Raw genomic sequence first — 19,704 nt, forward strand, 5'->3', positions numbered from 1 at the left:
CTCATCTCCCCCTTTGCCTGTCCTCCCCAGAGGGCTGTGATGCAGCAGTGATGGACTTTCACAGAGAGGAGAGGAGAATTATAGTATAGGATATGTGTGTGTAGAGAGATCCCAACAGCATTTCTCTGTTATTTTTGCCACTTTTTCCTTCCATGTCTCTCATGCCCAGCTCGTCCTCCAGCTACAGATTAGGGGAGCAAGGGAGCTCACGCCCTCCTCCCCCGTCCTCCTCCCTCCACCTCCATTTTCCTCCACTGTCCCTCCTTTGCCCCTCGTCCCTCTCTCCCAGGACCACAGCCAATAACAGTGTTGGGGTCACCTATGTTAATTACCCTGCTAGTGCAACTGGAAGAATTTCTGCAGCACACACACACACACACCCAGCACACGTGAACAGTTCACACACACAACACAGTCGGTGAGTAAGCATGTGTCACTGAAGCAGTGTGTGTGAGAGCGAGAAAATAATAGTTTCAAAGACAAGGGAAATGGAGAGAGTGAGGAAATGTCAGGGAGAAGGATGCCGGGCGTGCGAAGGAGAGAGGAGAGGGAGAAGGTGGCGGGAGGAAGTGGAGACCCGGAGCAGACACGAGGACCGACTACAGCTCGGAGAAGAATTCTGTTTTAGTCGACAGAATCCATTCACAAATCCTCATCGCGAACATAATGAGCATGTTTGAGTCTGATGCACTCAAACACTACAGACTGACCTCACCTCCAGTGTAACAGATGAGAATGTGAGTAAAATCTCTATGCGGGAGAGAAAGATTTAAAAAAGTCTTCTTTCCCTTCACCTGAATGAATAAATGAACTGCGGGTAACTCGGTAGCGTGCACTTTCAGCGCCGACCGCAACCATCAGTTCACCAGGGAGTGAATGTCAGCTACCTGAACAGTGTGTGTGTGTGTGTGTGTTGTTTTAGCTGTAGCCGAGGTTGAAAGATGCCATGTGGACACAGCACAGCACATTTAAATATCCTGCTTGATTCAGGGAAAGCTGTTGTAAAGTTTGGAGAGGTGCAGGGGAACATTTTGTCTGTGTTTCTGTGCGGTACATCGAGTATCTGTTCACACTTTTATTTTTTTGTTTTCTTTACCTTTGCTACTCGGATTTGCTTAGCTAAGCAAAGAGACGAGAGTGAATATTGCTGTCCCCACTGCCTATCCTGTCTGCCTGTCTGTCTGTCTGTCTGACTGTCTGCCTGTCTGTCTCCCATGCACACAGGGTCTATTTATGGAAAGCAATGTCACTCATGCAACACCATCAGATAGCTTTCTCCCAGGCCTGCTCACTGCTCATACATCATTAACATTCTCCACGACCCTCGCACGCATGCACGCACACACACACACACACACACAACATGCTGTCAATCAACCCGAGCAAGACAACACTGACAAATGGCTGTACAGGTCCACACTGTATATATGCATTTACATCAGGCATAGTAGACGTCCAATCGGAGCGGATTTGTAAAAAAATGCTGAATACGAGGGGCTTCATGGACATTTTGTTATTCCTACAAGTGGATAACAAAAGCAGACATCCAAATACATAAAAAATTACCATTAATTTGCCACTCTCATGCATGTTCTTTAAAAAGGAAGCTATAGCCGATAGCTTATTAGCTTAGCTTAGCATAAATATACATGGAAATATACAGTATATGTATCCTTTTAGACACAGCTGGCCTGGCCCTATCCAGAGCCTGCCAGTGCCTCTAAACATCACAAATGAATGCTATGTCTCAATGGTTTAGCCTAGCTTTAGTGGAGAAATGTATCAAACAGATTGATCAGTTAGCTGAAGAGATGCTAATAGGTGGATTTTGTTGACTTTTGACGGTGCTAGGCTAAATATTTCCCTGTTTCCAAGTCAGAGCTGGAAATGACGTCACACCATAGTTGACATTCCAGTACGACACGTAGGAATACCGGAATACAGGTTAGCCATTGTTAGCAAAACCAGTTGATGAGGTGCGAAATTCAACTTCATTCAACGACGCTGTTCCAGTTGAAACTGCCGACCGGGAACTCGGAGGTTTCAACTTCCCTGTTCAAATGAAATGCATCACCATTCTCAATGCTAAGCTAAGCTAAGCTAACCAGCTACTGGCCGGAGCTTCAAATTTACTGTACAGACATAACCGAGCGGTATCAAGCTTCTAATTCAACTTTCAGCAAGAAGGTAAATAAGTGTAAACATTTGAAACTACTCCTTTAAAGGCTTACAGTTTTACACAAACTATGGACTTTTGATTTTGGCACAGTGTTTACCATCAAAAGACCTCCTGCCTGTCCTGCCCTTGATAAAAAAGACACAGCCACTTTTGTTCCTCCACTTTCATAAAAATGTAACTGCTCCCAACGCGTACATAATAAAAGGATGTGTGAAATATTTACAGGTGATTTTGTGTGTAACTACTGTTCCACTTAAACAATTGTCTCGATAGTGAAATTCTTTAAGATGATACAGTCTTTCAGTGAATATCTTCAGGTGTGCAGATATTTTAAGCGTCGTTGGTGAAATGTGTGTCAAAGTGTTAAATAAGGCTCGCGTGTGTGCCTGTTTGCGTACGAGAGAGAAATGAGGAGTGATGGAAATGGAGAGCGTGTGTGTGTGTGTGACCTCGTCAGCCTCAGAGACAGCCTTCAGAGAACAGTGATGACAGGAGGAATTAGTGAAGCAACACAAACCAAGAGAAAATAGCCTCCTCTCCTCTCCTCTCCTCTCCTCTCCTCTCCTTATTACCACCCTCACTCAAAGACATTTCATATATGACTGGCTACCAAGCTTTAGAAAGGAGTCAGTTCGTCGAATCTACAGCAGAGCACCAGGAGTTAACAACCCGAGCATGGACATATGGGACGGAGGCAGAGAGACAGAGAAGGGAACACATCTGGACAGGGATTAGGACAGCTAAAGAGGCTAAAAAAGGAGGAGGAGACAGAAGGATAGGCTTAGTGGTGGCTACGGGAGGGGCGGGGGAGCTATCGGGGGCGTGCGAGGGCTGGAGGTGGGGGTGGGCGAGGGTTGAAGTCGGCGAGAAAGTTATTTTTCTTACTTGAAAGAAGCCCGGGGGCATAGGTCCTCCTGGCATGCCATCATTGGGTGGCATGTTGCCCATCACTGGACTGGGAGCAGCGGCCGCACTCTGAAAAAAACACACGAGGAAGAACAGCACACTGTCAGTGTTCATGTTCACCATCAGCAAGGTGTAAAAATAATCACTGAAAATAATGGAAATGGCAGAAATTATTGGTCACAAAACTCGCAGCCCCGATAACACTCAGCGAATCTCGGCCCACAAATGGAGCAATTACTGATAACTGATGAAGATAGGATTCTTTAGTCACGGTGATGAATTATTTGATGAAGGGCACAAAGCTATCTTGTTAAGATGCAGATAGTTTAGGAGGAACATTAAGGCATCGGCGTGCTTCCAGTGAACTTTAGTTTGTCTTACCGCAACAGATGGTCAAAAAAATTTACCTTTTTCTGGACGAGCTGAACAAGAAAATGTAGAGTTATGAACAGGAAGTTTGTTTCTTTTTTCAAAAAGCATAGGAGACAAACTGTTGATCTGCCGACTACAGAAACTATGTGAAGATGTACAAACTGTACGTATACATAATGTCTGACTGAACAATAACACTCCTCAAGGTCCACATGCAACACTCCAACTATTTCAAAATGAAAGCTCCTCCATGTAGAGCTACAGATCAAGTGTCAAAGTTCTGTTTTTACCGATTTAAGTACGCATCCTTTTTTCTTTTCAGCAAGAATAAGGATTTGATCAAGCTTTCTTGCCGGCTTTACTTGCCAACAGTTTTACACTCAATATTACAGACATTTCATTGAGTAAAAGTACCGAGGTTCATTATCCAGACCACTCCCATGCTTCGAAGGATTTAGTTAAATTCCTAGCAATGTTTCTGGCATCATTTCCTTCATCTTTGCTCTCAATCATAATGATTTTCAACATCAGGGGGAAGACAGATGTGACACTCTGCTGCTGCTCTGGTTTTTTCTTCTGAGGCAGTGAGGCTGACAGTCGGTGTTTGGTCATGACTGCTTAGTCTGAGCTCTGAGAAATTCACAGAGCGATGAGACGAGGAGACGAAAAAGTTACCCAGAGAACAAATTTTCAGTCAGAATGTGGAGCCAGTTCAGTCCAACGCTGTGGAGGAGGGATTATAAAGCTAAAAACAACCCTCCTCCCATACTGACACACTGTCAATGACCACAGTGTTTCTTGAACCGTAACCAAGTAGTTCTAGTTGCCTACACGTAGCTCAACCATGGAAGTGATCAGAAGATCTGAAAAATGCTCATCATGAATCATTTCAGCGATTAGGTCGGAGGACTTGTTGCACAGTCATAGAGAAGTTAGTTGGTGTTAATCCTGTTTATTTTACGAACAACGTCTGTTAGCTGCCAAACATAAGACAATTCAGAAAATCAAGAAACACACACACACACTGCTCTACTCCGGCCCCTCCCCCCACTGTAACTAGAGCTTCACTCACTTCCCGAGCAAACAATCCCTCCATCCCTCGGCTGACCCGCACAGCCCAGACGCTAACTAACAGGCCCCGGGGCCATGAGGCAGGACACACACATGCTCTGAGGTCCGTGTGTGTGTGTGAACTGCTTCAGTTCCTCCCAGCCTCAACAGCAGACGATAAGTCAAGAGTATCAACCAAAACAGACAGTCAAGGAAAGTTATTAGTAATAATTCACGTTATTTATCAAACACAGTCCTCTGAATGCAGAGACGGCCCGATATACAGGTCAACTGAAAGATTTATAGTTCATGATAGCTCGACACGTCTGATATGAGGTTTGTGCACAGTTTTCTACCAAGTACTTTTTAAAACTTCTAGAGGATTGTCGCAGCCGGTTGTCAAAAATATCCATATATCGATACGTATCAATTCTGAATATTTGAACCGGTTTCAATACTCTTTTTCTTCAGTATCAATACACCAGCTGCTAATGCTATGGTCCCTATGGTATTGAAAGGGGCATGAAATATCAGCATTTTCAAGGAATTGTATAGAAGATAAAAATTCAAGTATGGTAACACTATCTGGCACATGTACAAAGTGGCTGCAGCATTCACAACCTCATTCTGGCTGAGGACCGTTGTTGCATGTCATCTCTGCCCATGTTTCTTAGGTGCTAACTATCAAATTAGGGCAATAAATGCCAAATAAATAAATCTTGAAAATAGATTTCCCCGTAGATGTTTTCACAAGTCGAGACCAATCGAGACCAAACCCACGACCAGACTCCGTCCAGATTATGTTCGAAACAAAGGGTCAGATCTAGTTATATTGTTGCTTTTCTCAGGTCTACGCGTCAATATGTGTAGACCCACTATCGGCTCTGATCACAATCATTGTAAGATAAAAATGTTTTTTTTCTGTCAAGACTGATCCTGAACCGTGAATTTCAATAGCTGCTGGGTCCCACTTATACCCAACCCAAAAACAAGAGGAGTCAACCTGTATATGATACAACACGATACGATACGATGCGATACGCTACGATGCGATACAATACGATGCGATACGATGCGATACGCTACGATGCGATACGATACGATGCGATACGATGCGATACGCTACGGTAAGTTACGATACGATACGATACGATACGATACGATATAGTGGCTTTCTTATATAACCCTTCCCAAGAACACCATAAAATTCTAATAAATGAATATATTTGAAAGAAAAATAAAGAAAGAAATAAAAAATTACTGAACATGCCCCATGTGAGGAGCTACTTTTGCTTATTCAGTCACCCGGTCTTGAAATAGAGGCTCTCCAGGACAAACAGGTTGGTTTTCCAGCGGTCTGTCTCGGATCATGTCCAAATTTTGGACCAAACACCTCTACAGCAGACATAACAGAATGACGTTTGATGGATGGGGCAACTTTACAGAACAAAAAAAACCAAAGCGATGTAACATACTTCTGACCTCTAACTGGGCCCTATAAAGTGTATAGTTGTGAGCTGTTTATTGAACAATGGGGCAACACGTAAAAAAGAGAAAACCCTGTGTAACACACACACACACACACACACACACACCAGGAGAGAACAAGAAAAGGAGGATGGAATGAGAACAAGAGGAGGAAGAGAGGAGGCCAGAGGTAGCTGGATGAACGGCAGGGCATCTCAGGGAGTGAGGAAGAGTGAATGGAAGTGGTGCTGGCATGTAAGTATGTGTGGCGAGTGTGTGTGTGTGTGTGTGTGTGTGTGTGTGTGTGTGGGTGTGTGTGTGTGTGTGTGTGGCTCCACAGTACTCAGGTGAAGCAGCAGCAAAAGGCCCCTTCTCCTAGTTGCCATGACAACCCCGACCTCAGCTCCTGCTCTCCAGTGCCCATTAAAACCCTCAGGCCGTCAATCATCAGCATGGCCAGGGAGCAGAGAGAGGGAGAGGGGGGGAGGAGGTGGGGAGGGGGAGAGAGAGAGAGAGAGAGAGAGAGAGAGAGAGAGAGAGAGAGAGAGAAGAAGAAACAGAGATGGAGTTTAAAGCAGCCTGTGGCTTTTGATAGCTGCCCTGTTTGCCACTATCTCCCTCCTTTTCTCTCTCTGCACACAAACAAACCTGACACACACACACACACACACACACACACACACACACACACACACACACAGACACACACACTCCTCTGTCTGTCTCACCCTGTCCCCACCTCCATACAACCATTAGGGCTGCATTATCTTCATTCCTTTCACACAAATTCTCATGCGAGCTATCTTCATCCAGTTTAACTAATGATCTGGCTTGTTGGCCACGTTCAACATCTTCAGTCTCAATACTGCATCCGTCCATACCTCCTCCTCCATACTGGAAAAAGAGCTTCCAGATCAATTAAGTATTCAATATTTCAGAAATGTGAAGCTCTCTGTTCGTTTATTCTCTCTTCCAGTACGTTCTCTGTTGTGTGACTTTGTTTTTTGAGGGAAACATACATTTTTTTCCGACTTGCCTTTGCATTGACGCCTTTTATCATGTCTCTGCTAGCAATCTGAAGGGTCGTTTACAGGTGAAAGCTCTTGAATGCCTAGGAAACCAGGGAACAATCTACCTTTGTGTGTACTTTTGACATTTTGAGAAAAACACTAAAATTGCTTTTTTGCTGAGACAATAAATATGACTAGAGCTAGCACCTGGTTAGCTTAGCTTAGCTTAGCTTATTAAAGGTGATATACAGTACGTAAGAATTAGCCACCTGCTGAAGGTCACTTCAATAAAGTAGGGGTCAGCATATGACCAGAGTAACCGCTAACTGTTGCTAAATGTAGCTGCCGTAAGCTAGTTAGCTCAGTGAGCCGTGCAGCTACCTGTTCAGACTTGGAGTTGTATTACAAGACAGAATAGACCGGAGCTAGCTGGTTTGCAACTTGTGACATAATGTTAATTAATGCTTCAAAAAGTGTACAAAATGTGCGCACATAATCCCCCTTAAAGCAACAATTTCTAATTTTTATACTGTTATTGCAAAACAATAGCAAACAAGATATAACATGTCAATTGGCGAGCTTTAGAGGTGATGTTAGGGGGATATTGTTACTTTCAGACAGAGCCAGGCTAGCTCCTCCCCCCTGTTTCTGGTCTTTGTGCTAAGCTAAGCTAACTTCTACATGCACTACCTACATATTCAGCAAACAAACGTGAGAGTGGCATCAATCTTCTCATTTAGGTCTTTGCAAGAATATTCCATTGAAGGTTGGTAATAGCCACTCAATGACATCACCTGGTTTGTGTGTCTACCTGAACTACACAATGCAGTTTTCATGTTAATGATATCACTAATGTGAAAAATATGGCTCTTTTATTCATAACGCAAACTATTCTTATCTTTCAAACAGGGGATGCATTAAATGAGGCTGTTTTATAATCAGGGTCATTTCATTCGTCTCCGTACTGTATATTCATACTGTAGGCTGCAGGCATACTGTAGGAGACGTAAAGGACTCCATGAGTTTTCTCTCTCTGAGTAAATGAGAAAGAGTAGTCGTGCTGCAAAATTAAGCATGTATTTGATCATTTCCTCGAACAGAGGGAGCCTGCTCCCCTTTCGCCCCTGGTTGTGATCCTCTTTAGCTCCACAGTGGAGGCTGGCCGGCTAGCTGGCTGGCTGGATGGCCCACAGACAGTGAGTGAGCGGCTCTATCTGTCCAGTGATCAGACCTCAGCTTCCAGGGGGTAATGGATCTGCTGTTATCTGGGTCCAGACAAGCAGGCCAACACACTGCTACCTGCTGGCCACAACAACACTGATACCGACCTGTGAGTGCTTGTGTGAGTGAGTGTGTGTGTGTCTGTGAGTATACTGTATGTGTGTGCGGGTCTGTGTTTCTTTCAGATCGCAAGGACTCTGCCTGGACTGACCGTACGGTCTTCAGCAACTCCCACACACACTCTATATCCCAAAAACACACACACGCACACACACACACACACACACACACACACACACACACACACACACACACACACACACACACACACACACACACACACACACACACACACACACACACACGTACACACACTGTGTAACGTCATCACAAACACATGAAAATGTTAAAAGTCCATCGCGGCACCCTGAGGCTCTCAACATAAAGTTTTCACACACACACACACACACACACACACACACACGCACACACACACACACACGCACACACAGACCAGTTCATTCTTCTGCGAGCTTACATTATTCACTCACTTCTCTCTTCCTCTCTCTCAGTCTTTGCAGAGCAGAGCTCCACAGCTAAACAAAAAAGCACAAACTGTGAATACTGCTGAAAAAGCAGACGGGCTGAAGCTGTTAATGTAAATAACTTGTCCTTGGTGCAAAGAAAGGGTGAGGCTTACTAAGAAAAAGACTGATAATTCAGTTAAAATTGAGATCCGTGCAGGAATAAACCCGAGTTGTGTTCATGCTCCATTGTGTGTCTGTCCGTGAGCTCTCTGTGACTTGCAGGCTGATTTGCAGCAGACAAACTGTTGGTTTCCGTAACAAAAATAGGGATTCCTCTAACTGTCATCACCCTCTCCCCTCAGCTGCCCCATTTGTCCTTCTGTCACAGCCCTCCTTCTCCTCCTCAGCTTCGAGTGCTCCAATAAGTCTGTCAGTGAAGTCAACTCTATAAGGATTAGCGGAGGAGAGGCAGGAGTGTAAGCAGGGCTGCCGGCCGACAGACGGGTCTAATCGATGGAAGACGGAGAGCTGCTGGGCTGCTCTGCCAGGAACCCGACTCCCAACCCTGCCACATGGAAATGCCCTCGATGGCTGCTCTCTGCACAGGCATGCGTACACACACACACCAACAGGTATGCAGCCATTACTATGCTCACTCACACACAGTGACTATGCATGGGAGCGTACTGTATATATTACACACACACACACACACACATATGCCGTTGCCTTCCCATTGCTCCGGCAGCTGTTATGTCAATCAGGTGAATTAATTACCGGTAAACAAATCTGCTTGGGATCCCCCCACAGAACACACACAAACACAAACAAACACACACACACACACACACACACATCCCTCCTCTTCGTATCCCAAGCATCTCTTCCCAGCATCAGGGCCCCAGGAGCCTGGAGCTTCCTCCCAGCAACCCAGACACCGCTCGGAGCTGGAAGCCCAGAGGGAAGGCACTGTGGCTGGGGGACCTCGCAGCGGCTCTCCCCCTGCTGCCCCGGAGCACCTGCCTTTACTCCCGCTGCTGCCTCTCAGGCTAACCAATCAACCTATGGCAATTCACACACACCACCTGACAGGGAAGACGACACACGCCGCGTTGATGCAGATGGCATCAACGCACAGATTTGTGCACACGTAATATATGCACACAGACACGTGAAAAAAACGCTTGAGATGAAACAAATGAGTGCAGAAACGCAGACGACTCTGCTCGTCAATTCCTGCCTCCTGTAAACATGATATTGATGTGCTGACTCTCTGGTGGCTGGATGGCTGCGGACTGATCCATACCACATGATAGACAGAACAACCAAAATAAATAAATAAAAACAAGCATTGTGCATATTAGAACAATGGAGAATTCATGTTTAAAGCATAATTCCAGTTTAATACATAGTTTTGGTCATTGTTCCTGTTGGAGGTCGTGACATTGAACAGACAGAGTTCAATACCGAGCGTTTGTAGACACACGATCAGCAGCACAGCAACACTGTCACCCAAACTTTGTCTTATTCAGACCGACTCCCCGCTTCAACTTTGACCTATTGTACTTGCTGTAGATCTGGCTGACATGTTGCCTTGTTTACCACCTCTCTGATCATCCCCCCAAGCATTACATGTCCCTCTCGGCTTTGTTGTATCTGTGTTTGCATTTTTACAGATCTTAGTTTCACCAACAGAAATGAGAATAACTACTGTAAAAGAAACTACGACTAAAACCTCTAAAATACACATTGTAAGTAAGTTCTTAGTTCAGGGCTGAAACAATTAATCGGCGACTGTTTGAGTGGTCATTCATTCAGCAGAAACGACAAACACTGCTGGATTCCAGCTTCTGAAAAATGAGGCTTTTCTGTCTTTTCCTGTTTTACGTTACTGGAAATGAAATATGTTTGGATTTTAAAGTGTAGGTTGGTGCAAAAACAAGCGATTGAAAAATGTTCCAAGAAATTGTGATGGACACTTTACACCGTTTTTCTGACAGCCAACAGATGAATTCCTAAATCAATTATTCGAAAATGACTGAAATATGAATCAATAATGAGGATAATCTTCAGTTGCAGCACTAGTCGAGCAACAAGACTGATGAAACTCAGGAGCAAGAGTTGAACTGAACCCTACTTAAGTGCTAAACAATAAGCTAAATGGCAGCGACACAAACATGCATAAACCGCGCAAAACACATTCAGTATGATTTGTAGTAATTTAGTAGCTGGCCACACACACACACACACATACAGAAGCATAAACACACACACACACACCCAGAAGCCTTTATTGGCGATGTCGGTAGATAATGACCAAAGGTTGGCGATGGCCTGCTGCTCGCTCTGGTGACCCTTTCTAACACAGGTCCCCCCTGCTGACACTGCTCTTTAATTACACACACACACACAAACACAAGTGCACACACACACCGATATGCAGCACACACCCCCTCCGCCCGTGGCCTTTCACTCCCTCATTAGGCAGTTGGTGTTGGGTGGAAAGCCACCAGAGAACCAGAGGACAGGGTGTCATGATGACGCTCGTCCACACACACACACACACACACACACACACACACACACACACACTGAACGAAAGAGGCAGACTGCCACATGCACTCAAAGCTATATGCCTAATTGAAGCTTATTAATGCTGCTAATTAGGGAATAATAGAATGCTAGGAGCTCAGAGACAAAACCTAGCGTGAGTATTGTAGAAGAATGAAAGGTGTGTAAGTGATTGTCCGAGAGAGAGAGAGAGAGGGAGAGAGAGAGTGGGGGAGACAGGAGAGAGAGAGAGAGAGAGTTTGGGACAATGATTTTATCATGCTCTATCTCCCTCCTGTCATCTGAAATAACTGGCTGGTGTCACGCTACCACGGCTCTTATTCACCGAGTCCAGACATGGACCCTTTATCCAGCAGAGCTTCAGTCAACGCTCGGCTCTGCAGGTCAGAGAGGTCTGCAAATCAGGAAGGAGCGGGTAGATCATCTCCTGACAGGCCACTTCACAGGTGATGGTACACTAAAACACCTTTGACACGGCTAAAAGGCTGAAGCACGTTTCATTTCTGGGTCTTTTTCATTGGTGTTCCTTGTGGGACAAATATAAATAAATATCTTCCAGAGTAAAACATCTGCAGTCAGGGTCAGGTTCTCGTGTCAGTACCTCAGAATCAAAGAGCAAGACTGTCGCTCATCAGCTACCCTTTCAACAATCACACAGAGAGATCCATTATATAAGAAGCACTGAGAAGTCCCCCTCAGCCTCTGCAGACCAGAATGCAATGCAGCCACAAGACATGTACATTTTGCCAAGCAAGCGAGATGCTCGCTATTTTCAGCTACAGAAGCTCAACCTCTGTCACCACTTTCATTGTCACTTTTAACTCTTTCCACCTACACATAGAAAAAACCACAGCAGAAAAATCAAGGTTCAGGTTCTCAGCCGCAGTCTGAGGTTTGTAGAATATAATTCTAGGAAACACTGAGGGAGACATGGTGCCACGAAAAGTATGTAAATTATAAGGAAATCGACACCAAAAAAAAAGATAGACACCGAACATCTCAGACTGATCAGCAGCAGAGGATCCAACCGTGAAATCTTCCTTTGTACACACACACACATAAGTACATGGACTGCAACCGCATATACGTGTGTATGTACGAATGCGCACAACAGTGACATTTAACGAGCAACACATCTGCAAACATTTAGTTTTTCGTAGGTTCTGATGTCTACGTTCGTGAAGTAATTGCACTCTGTATGTTTGTCTCCTACATAGTGAGCCTCTACAACGTTACATAGCAAGGAATATTTTCTGAAAGAACGAGTTAGTGAGAAAAGGGGAAGGAATAGATTTTACTATGTTAAAAAAAGATTTCTTTTAAATGGCAATTAGTCAGCACAGAGGAGGATGACGATTGGCAAAATGATTGTTCTCATTGATCTTAGAAACACCTTAGGAAATGATGATTATCACAGAACCAAAACACACAAACACTGGACTAAACACTGGAAATCATCAGTGTAGGGGCGATTTTTCTACTGCACCAAAACAAGCACGTTTTCAGAGGACAGAGCCCAGAGTTTTGTATTCAAAATGCATCATTTATTGTCTCATCAACACCAGCATCGGCAGAAAGTAGCAAATGGAGGAGAGGGGATACAGTGTAAACCTCAAGGAACGGTGAATGCTACAAAGCTGCTACTTTTTTTAGGATGAACACTGCATGACACCTCCTCGTTCATATCAGTGTGGCCAGTACGTCCTGAAAAAAAAGGGGACCTGACTCAACTTTTGCAAGACTGCAGAACGAAGTCATTCGGCAAAATGCTGCATTGACCTGACGCACTTTTTAAAGCAGTATTAGTGGCTTATAATGCCAGCTAAAGCCCTGTATACATGTACATGGACGTTTCTTAAAACAAAGCTTTTTCTACGTGTTTTTTGTCTTAACGTAAACAGCATTTTAGCCCTCTGAAAGGACCTTTTGTTATTATATTGTTCACATTTAGAAAGACACAATACCCATGTGCATGTGGACTAAGACACTGACCATATAATCGTAATGTGTGCAGTATGTTGTTCGATGAATCTCTACAGCAGTATCAAAGAGAGGAAGGGATTAGCAAGACACAAACTGGTAGTTGCAGATTATTTATGACTTGTTGATTTTAACTCATCACTGTAATGTAAAAGCTTTACAGTTTTCGACAGAAGCTCTGAAACAGACAGGGCTCTTTACAGACTCGACGAGGCTGTCCATTAATTTCGCTGCAGTTTATCTAACCTACAGACTCGCTCTCACACCTGCTACTGTTGGAATCAGTTGCAGCTCAAACTTTGCCAAGATTTAATAATATAACATAACACTTTATCAGCCAGACCTCCTACGGGACTATTAAAAATGAAAAGAGTCTCTGGCAACCTTGTTAGCAATATCTACCTCCTCCTTATTCTTTGGCATTCTTTCATATTCTCCCGCTCACTTCTTCTTTTTTTTTTCTCCCCCTCTCTCTCCTTCTCTCTTTCGAATGCTATGCTCCCACAACTGGATTTTATTTCTGCAGAGCCGAGAAGGTGCAAGATGAAAAGGAGAGGGAAGTGGTGGTACAGTATACTGAGAACACAGAAAAAGGAAAAGGGAGCGAGCAGCCGGGGAGTTACAGACGGGCTGTACACATTCCATAGCGCCTAAAGCAACATGGTGGACCTGAAAAGCTGAAGTCAGACGTCTTTAGCTCGGAAAACAGTTAAAGAATTACCATATATTATCCTGTATAATGTGGTAATAGCAGAAATGAGCTGAGTAAACACTGTGCTGGGGAGACAGAATAAAAAGTCACAGCCAACTACTCCATTTAATATGTTCTGCTGTAACAATAGACCTGCACATTTGACATTCAGGCCAAATTCTCACCCGTCCACTCTCACAGTCTGTGCGTCCAATGCTTATGTTTAGACCAGACATTTAAAACCATCTCACGCCAGTCTGATCCACTCACCCCATTTCTATTTTGGAGTGTGTCTGTATACCTATGTCTGTGTGTGTGAGTGTGTGAGTGTGTGAGTGTGTGTGTGTGTTGCACCAGGCAGGAAGAGGCATTCCCATAGGAGCAGTCCTCCCGAGCGCCAGACATTGGGGGGTTGGGTACAGACACGCTACCAATTCCCATTTCATCTCCCAGAGGAACCACCATGTGGACCAGATGATCAACAAGATCGGATTCAAACATTTAGATAAATATAGAAATTCACATGAAGCTTTGCTGGTGCGTCATCTCCTCCGTCATACTCGTGCATACGGTACATTTTAAGACTAACTTACACATATAAGCCAAACACACCAAACACAGGAGGATCGAGCAGTCCGTCAACGCAACAACCTTTGACGGGAGCGTTAAGAAGCTGTGATGGATTCTTGCAAACTCTCCTTTTGGTGATGTTTTCAGTTCTGATTGTGACACTTAAAGTATCAATCAAACACAGTACACAAAGCCAATCAGGGTGAGCATCTCAAGATTAACGACAAATAGTCTGTGCAACGTTAAACCTCGCCTGTCCTCTCCAAAGAGTGTTCAGATTTCTAGCAAGTCTAATGCCAAGTTGAGCCTGATCAGCTGTCCTGGTGCAGGTCCAAAGGTTAGTCAGGTTCGAGTCTTTAAACTCAGTGGCCTTGAGGACCCAGGAGCCAAACACCACCTAACCCAGTCTCCTGCCAGACAGGAGGAGGAGGAGGAGGAGGTGGAGGAGGTGAGGGGAGACAGAAAACCGCATTCCCAAGACAATGGACGGTCTGTGGGACTTGCCGAAACTCTGAGGGCCCTGGGGCACGTTGAGGAAAGAGGGAAAAATTGAGGGAGGAAGGCAAAAAAGAAAGATGTTAAGAAGAGCGAGAACAGAGGTCAGAAAAGAAAAAACAAAAAAGAGGAAAGAAAGAAAATAACGGGGAGGCCAAATGAAGAGAGAGAGAGTGGCCAAATAAGGAGGAGGTGTAAGAGAAAAGGAGTGCTGGCACCGCTGTAGGGAACCGATAAGGAGAAAATGGGATGGGGGGGTGGGGGGGTTGCTGCTTTCAGTAACGCAAGGAGCAAGACAAGGAAAAGCAAAAAAAAGAGATTGACTGTTAGTGCTGATTCTTTAGTTTACCTATGACCGCCTTCAGTTCAGTCAGGACTCGTGCTTAAACTCATGTCACATCATTAAAACCATTAATATGAGCAGCGATGTTGACAAAAAACAATGTTGACGTCAACCTACTTGTCCAGGTTTCCCCGAAAAAAGAGAGCTGGCGAACCACCGAGACCAACACATCTCATATCAAATTTTGGTTTGTTTTTTTTACATGACGGTTCATGTTTTTTGTTTTAATCTTGTGTCATTGTTTACGTCAACCTGCTTTCCCCGGGTTTCCCCCGGCAAACAGCCCAGACTAGCACGTCTCGCCTCCTAACCAAACCTCTTCTCGGATCAACATTTGCTGATTTAAACAGCACCATTGCTCTTTTTTTACCTGAAGGTTAGTGTCTGGTGGCCGGCCTTCACTTTAAAATACTGCAGGACACTCTCTAGTTGTCATTACGAGTAGGAGCTATGGAGAATTTCTGGCAGCTACGAAAATCTCCCAATTCACAAAAAGACCAGCTAACCCTTACAATAATCTGCTGGAGGGACCTTGTTGATAGGTGGCAGAACAAGACGGAGGGTCACTTAGTACTATACCTGCCTGCCTCCTCCCTCTCTGATCCTCCGTTAGCTCCTCCCCCTGTACATCCCTAGAAGACACACTGGGAGATAAACACCCTCGCTAGGACCTGCTGACCTCTGGACCACCAGTCGACAGGCTCCCAGAGTTCAGCAGGGCCTGACACACAATGAGATCTGACATTAATGTGCTCTATTTGCATTCTTGCTTCCAGGAACTGTTTCGGTTGCCAGGCAGCGTGGCTCGTAGCTTGCCATAGCTTGTTGTCAGAGACAGCGGCGTCAGGGAGGTGCTCTTTCAGGGATGATTTAGACTTCCATTTCAGGGACACCGGCCTTTCATCCTCCGCACGAGACAAGACAGAGTGCGCAGGAGCAGCTAGTTCTCATCCGGCTATGCTCGGAGGTCAAAGAGCCAACGTTTACTGGGTCGGACCCGGGCGCCGTCATTTGGAAGGAGGGTTGACAAATATTTACTCTGGAGGTGTCGTGCAGGGGGAGAAGATGAAGATGAGGAAGAGGAGGTGAAGATTTCCAGAGAGCGCCTCACTTTCGCTTAACACGAGCACGCACGGAGGCAGGCGAACTCTCACCAGCATCGCCATCAATAAATAAATAGAGGCTGACAGAAATATCCCCAGCATAGTCTCAGCCAGCGTAGCACAGCATTGGCACGCACAGCGAGAGAACCAGAGAGGGGACGACACGCACGCGTGCGCGCGCACACACACACACACACACACACACACACACACACACACACACACACACACACACACTGAGACATGAAGATAAGACTGTGAGAGATAGCAACACAGAGAAGAGAGCAAGAAGGAGGGAAACAGAGCGAATGAAAAGGGTCACAGAGAAGAAGAAGAAGAAGAAGAAGAAGAAAATCGAGAGACTTAAAGAAAGAGAAACAAGATGCTTCTGTTCTTTGTGCTTGGTTCTGGTCTCCAGTCAGTAGAAAGGATTAATGGCCGAGGTAAAAACATGCTTACTGTTCACTCCTGTTTGTAGGAAGAAGGGAGGGCAAACATCCCTCTTTGCCCCCACCTGCCCCACCCGATCCAGACCCCTTCTTTCCCCTCACCTCCTCACCCCAATAGACAGACACACCAGACCGGGCTGTGCTGCGCTGCAACACACACACACACACACACACACACACACACACACACTCACTCCGGAAACACACACACACACACACACACACACATAACGACCCCCCTATCTGAGCCTCTGCTCCGTCACTCTGTCTGAACTTCTGGTTCTGATTTAGAAACAACCTCCTCTCATTCGCCTTTTTCTCTTCAATTCAACACACTCTCCCTCAGCATGTGTGTGTGTGTGTGCATGTGTGTGTGTGTGAGGGAAAGAGTGTGTGCGTGTGAGTGCGTGAGTAAAACTCTTGTCTCCTGCAAATGGATACACCAACACGTGTGCAAGCACAGCCTGAGACATTTATGCCCCCTGTGTGAGTTGTGGTTGCACACACACATGTAGAGCTACAGACACACACACACACACACACACACACAGAAGCAGAGACACACATACACACACAGCATGCAGCACCCGAGATCATATTCATGGAGACACATGCTCCCCCTCTTCAATGATTAGTTTAAATATGCCAGTGATCACAGAACTGCAGGAAGACCCAGTACACAAGGAGCTAAACACACACACACACACACACACACACACACACACACACACACACACACACACACACACACTAACACACACACACACACACACACCATCCCCTCTCTATGCTCCAAAACACACACACACACACTTTTCATTTGCTGTTTCTCCTCCGAGCAGTGCCGGCAGGCTGCCAAGCAACACATAAACATGGTGCATTGCATTTCACAGCCTTTCTGCAGGTACAGTAATGCAAACACTGGAAAATATTCAAGCCACATCAGCGGCCCGGCTCACTCTCAATCGGAACCGCGGCTTCTCTGACTCTGATGGTTTTGCCATCAAATCGCACCAGCGGGTAGTGAAAACATCGGCGGCTGTTGCGTGTCCTCCTGGTACAAATTAGAGCAAAGAAGCAGATTATATTTCATTATTAATACGTTTGGAGTTGATAAAATATGTTGATGGTTAAGAGTCCTGTAGCCTCTTAAGCAGAGCATTTTGTCGTATTTAATATTTTGCATCAGTTTTCTATTATTTGGTTTATTTAGGTGAAGAGCTTGACGGTTTTGCTGTTTCTGTCTTTTTCTCCCTCTTCTGTTAATCTGTCACTTTCCCTTTTCCTCGATCTTCCTCCTTGAAGCCTGAACTGAAGCCTGAACTGAAGCCTCGCACAAAACCAGCGACAAAATGACGAGCATTTGGTTGATCTGTGTTTCAGTTGTGTGGATTTGTCACATTTATGCAGGATGTTGATGCCACTACACTGCCTGCAACCTTTAAGCTGTATGGGCAAACGTATGTATGGGCAGGATTTTACTTCAGGTGTTTTCAGGTGACACAAACTCACACTGGGTAAGTGACGTCAGTTGTAATCTGCACGCTCTTAGCCTTCCAGGCTTTTAAGTGACGGTAGAAATTTAAGTTTTCTCGCCGTGAGATCAGTCCAAATAAGTTCATCATTTGCTCCTCTGGTCCACGAAAAGAAACACTTTGTGCAGAAATGAACAAAGTGAATTCTACCCAACACATAATTAACAAGTTTTTACTTGACTTACTATTTTCTGTTCTCCTCCGTAGACGGAGTCTGCAGCATCTCTGCTCCAGCAGAGGTGCACGTTGGCACGCTAAGCAACAAGACTTTTTATTAATATATAAAGGCAGCTTTTCTTGCTTTTATCTGCGTGCTTAAAGAACTCTATCATTGTGGCAATATGAGTCAGTCCCTTTGTTTCAGAGAAATGTCTCTGCAACTGTTGGACGGATCGTGATACATTAAGACAATGTTCCTCTCGGCCTTTGGTGATCCCTTAACTTTTCAACAGATCACAATTTAAGTTAGTCTTTGGTTGAATGAAAAAATATCTGCAAAATGAGTGACACTTGAGCTGCACTTCATGCTTAGTGCTACTTAGCATATGTTAGCATGCTAACACACTTAAAAAAATTTGGTAAGCATGGCCAGCATTGCTAAACATCAGCATGTTAGCTTTATCATTGTGAGCATGAGGACACAGTGGCGTTGGCCTTGGCCTTAGCTGTAGACTCTTGGGCTCGCTCCAATTTCACAAGGACAACCCTTCAAGACACTCATATGTCATCAGTTATCCTCGATGGCATTTACGTTACCGGGACCAAACATTTCCACTATTTCTTCAGCTGAGGGGATTTCTCTTGTGTGCGGGAGATGTTTTGAATAACTGTTCACGCTTTCCTCAATTAAAAAAGAACAATGCTTCATGACCTGGCTACTAGAGCTGCTTTATGGGCCAACATTAGCAACACTGCTCCTACCCTGCAAGCCTGCACTTATTACAGGAGTTATGTTCTGAACGTCATATAGCAACAAAGGGGGGAATGCAGCCATGAAATAGATCAAAAAGTGGCACCGTCATGCACAAAGCAGCAACTAAAATGTAACGTAATCTAGCTAGATAGCTACCGAGACATCAGCAGACTAGCAGCGATTGTCCTATGCTTGCTATAAAGAAAAGGACCATAACTGTGTCACTGAAAAAACCTCCGAGCAGCAGCAGTAGGGCCAAGGGGTGTATTGGGATTGAGCCTTAGTCTTGTTTAGACATGTTTTTCTAATCAACGGGAGAAAA

General features: G+C 44.9%; 1 protein-coding gene across 2 annotated transcripts in view; it reads right to left on the reverse strand.

The window, feature by feature from the left end:
- ssbp4 (single stranded DNA binding protein 4) overlaps window positions 1-19,704 on the reverse strand; it is an 88,758-nt gene that overhangs the window by 21,297 nt on the left and 47,757 nt on the right. For both annotated transcript variants that reach the window (XM_084355764.1, XM_084355765.1), the window contains exon 5: window positions 3,065-3,154. In XM_084355764.1, the coding sequence (XP_084211890.1) occupies window positions 3,065-3,154 (90 nt within the window). The remainder of the gene's footprint in view (window positions 1-3,064; window positions 3,155-19,704) is intronic.

Source organism: Pagrus pagrus, assembly GCF_965226575.1.
Source record: "Pagrus pagrus genome assembly, chromosome: 6".
Classification (NCBI taxonomy): Eukaryota; Metazoa; Chordata; class Actinopteri; order Spariformes; family Sparidae; genus Pagrus; species Pagrus pagrus.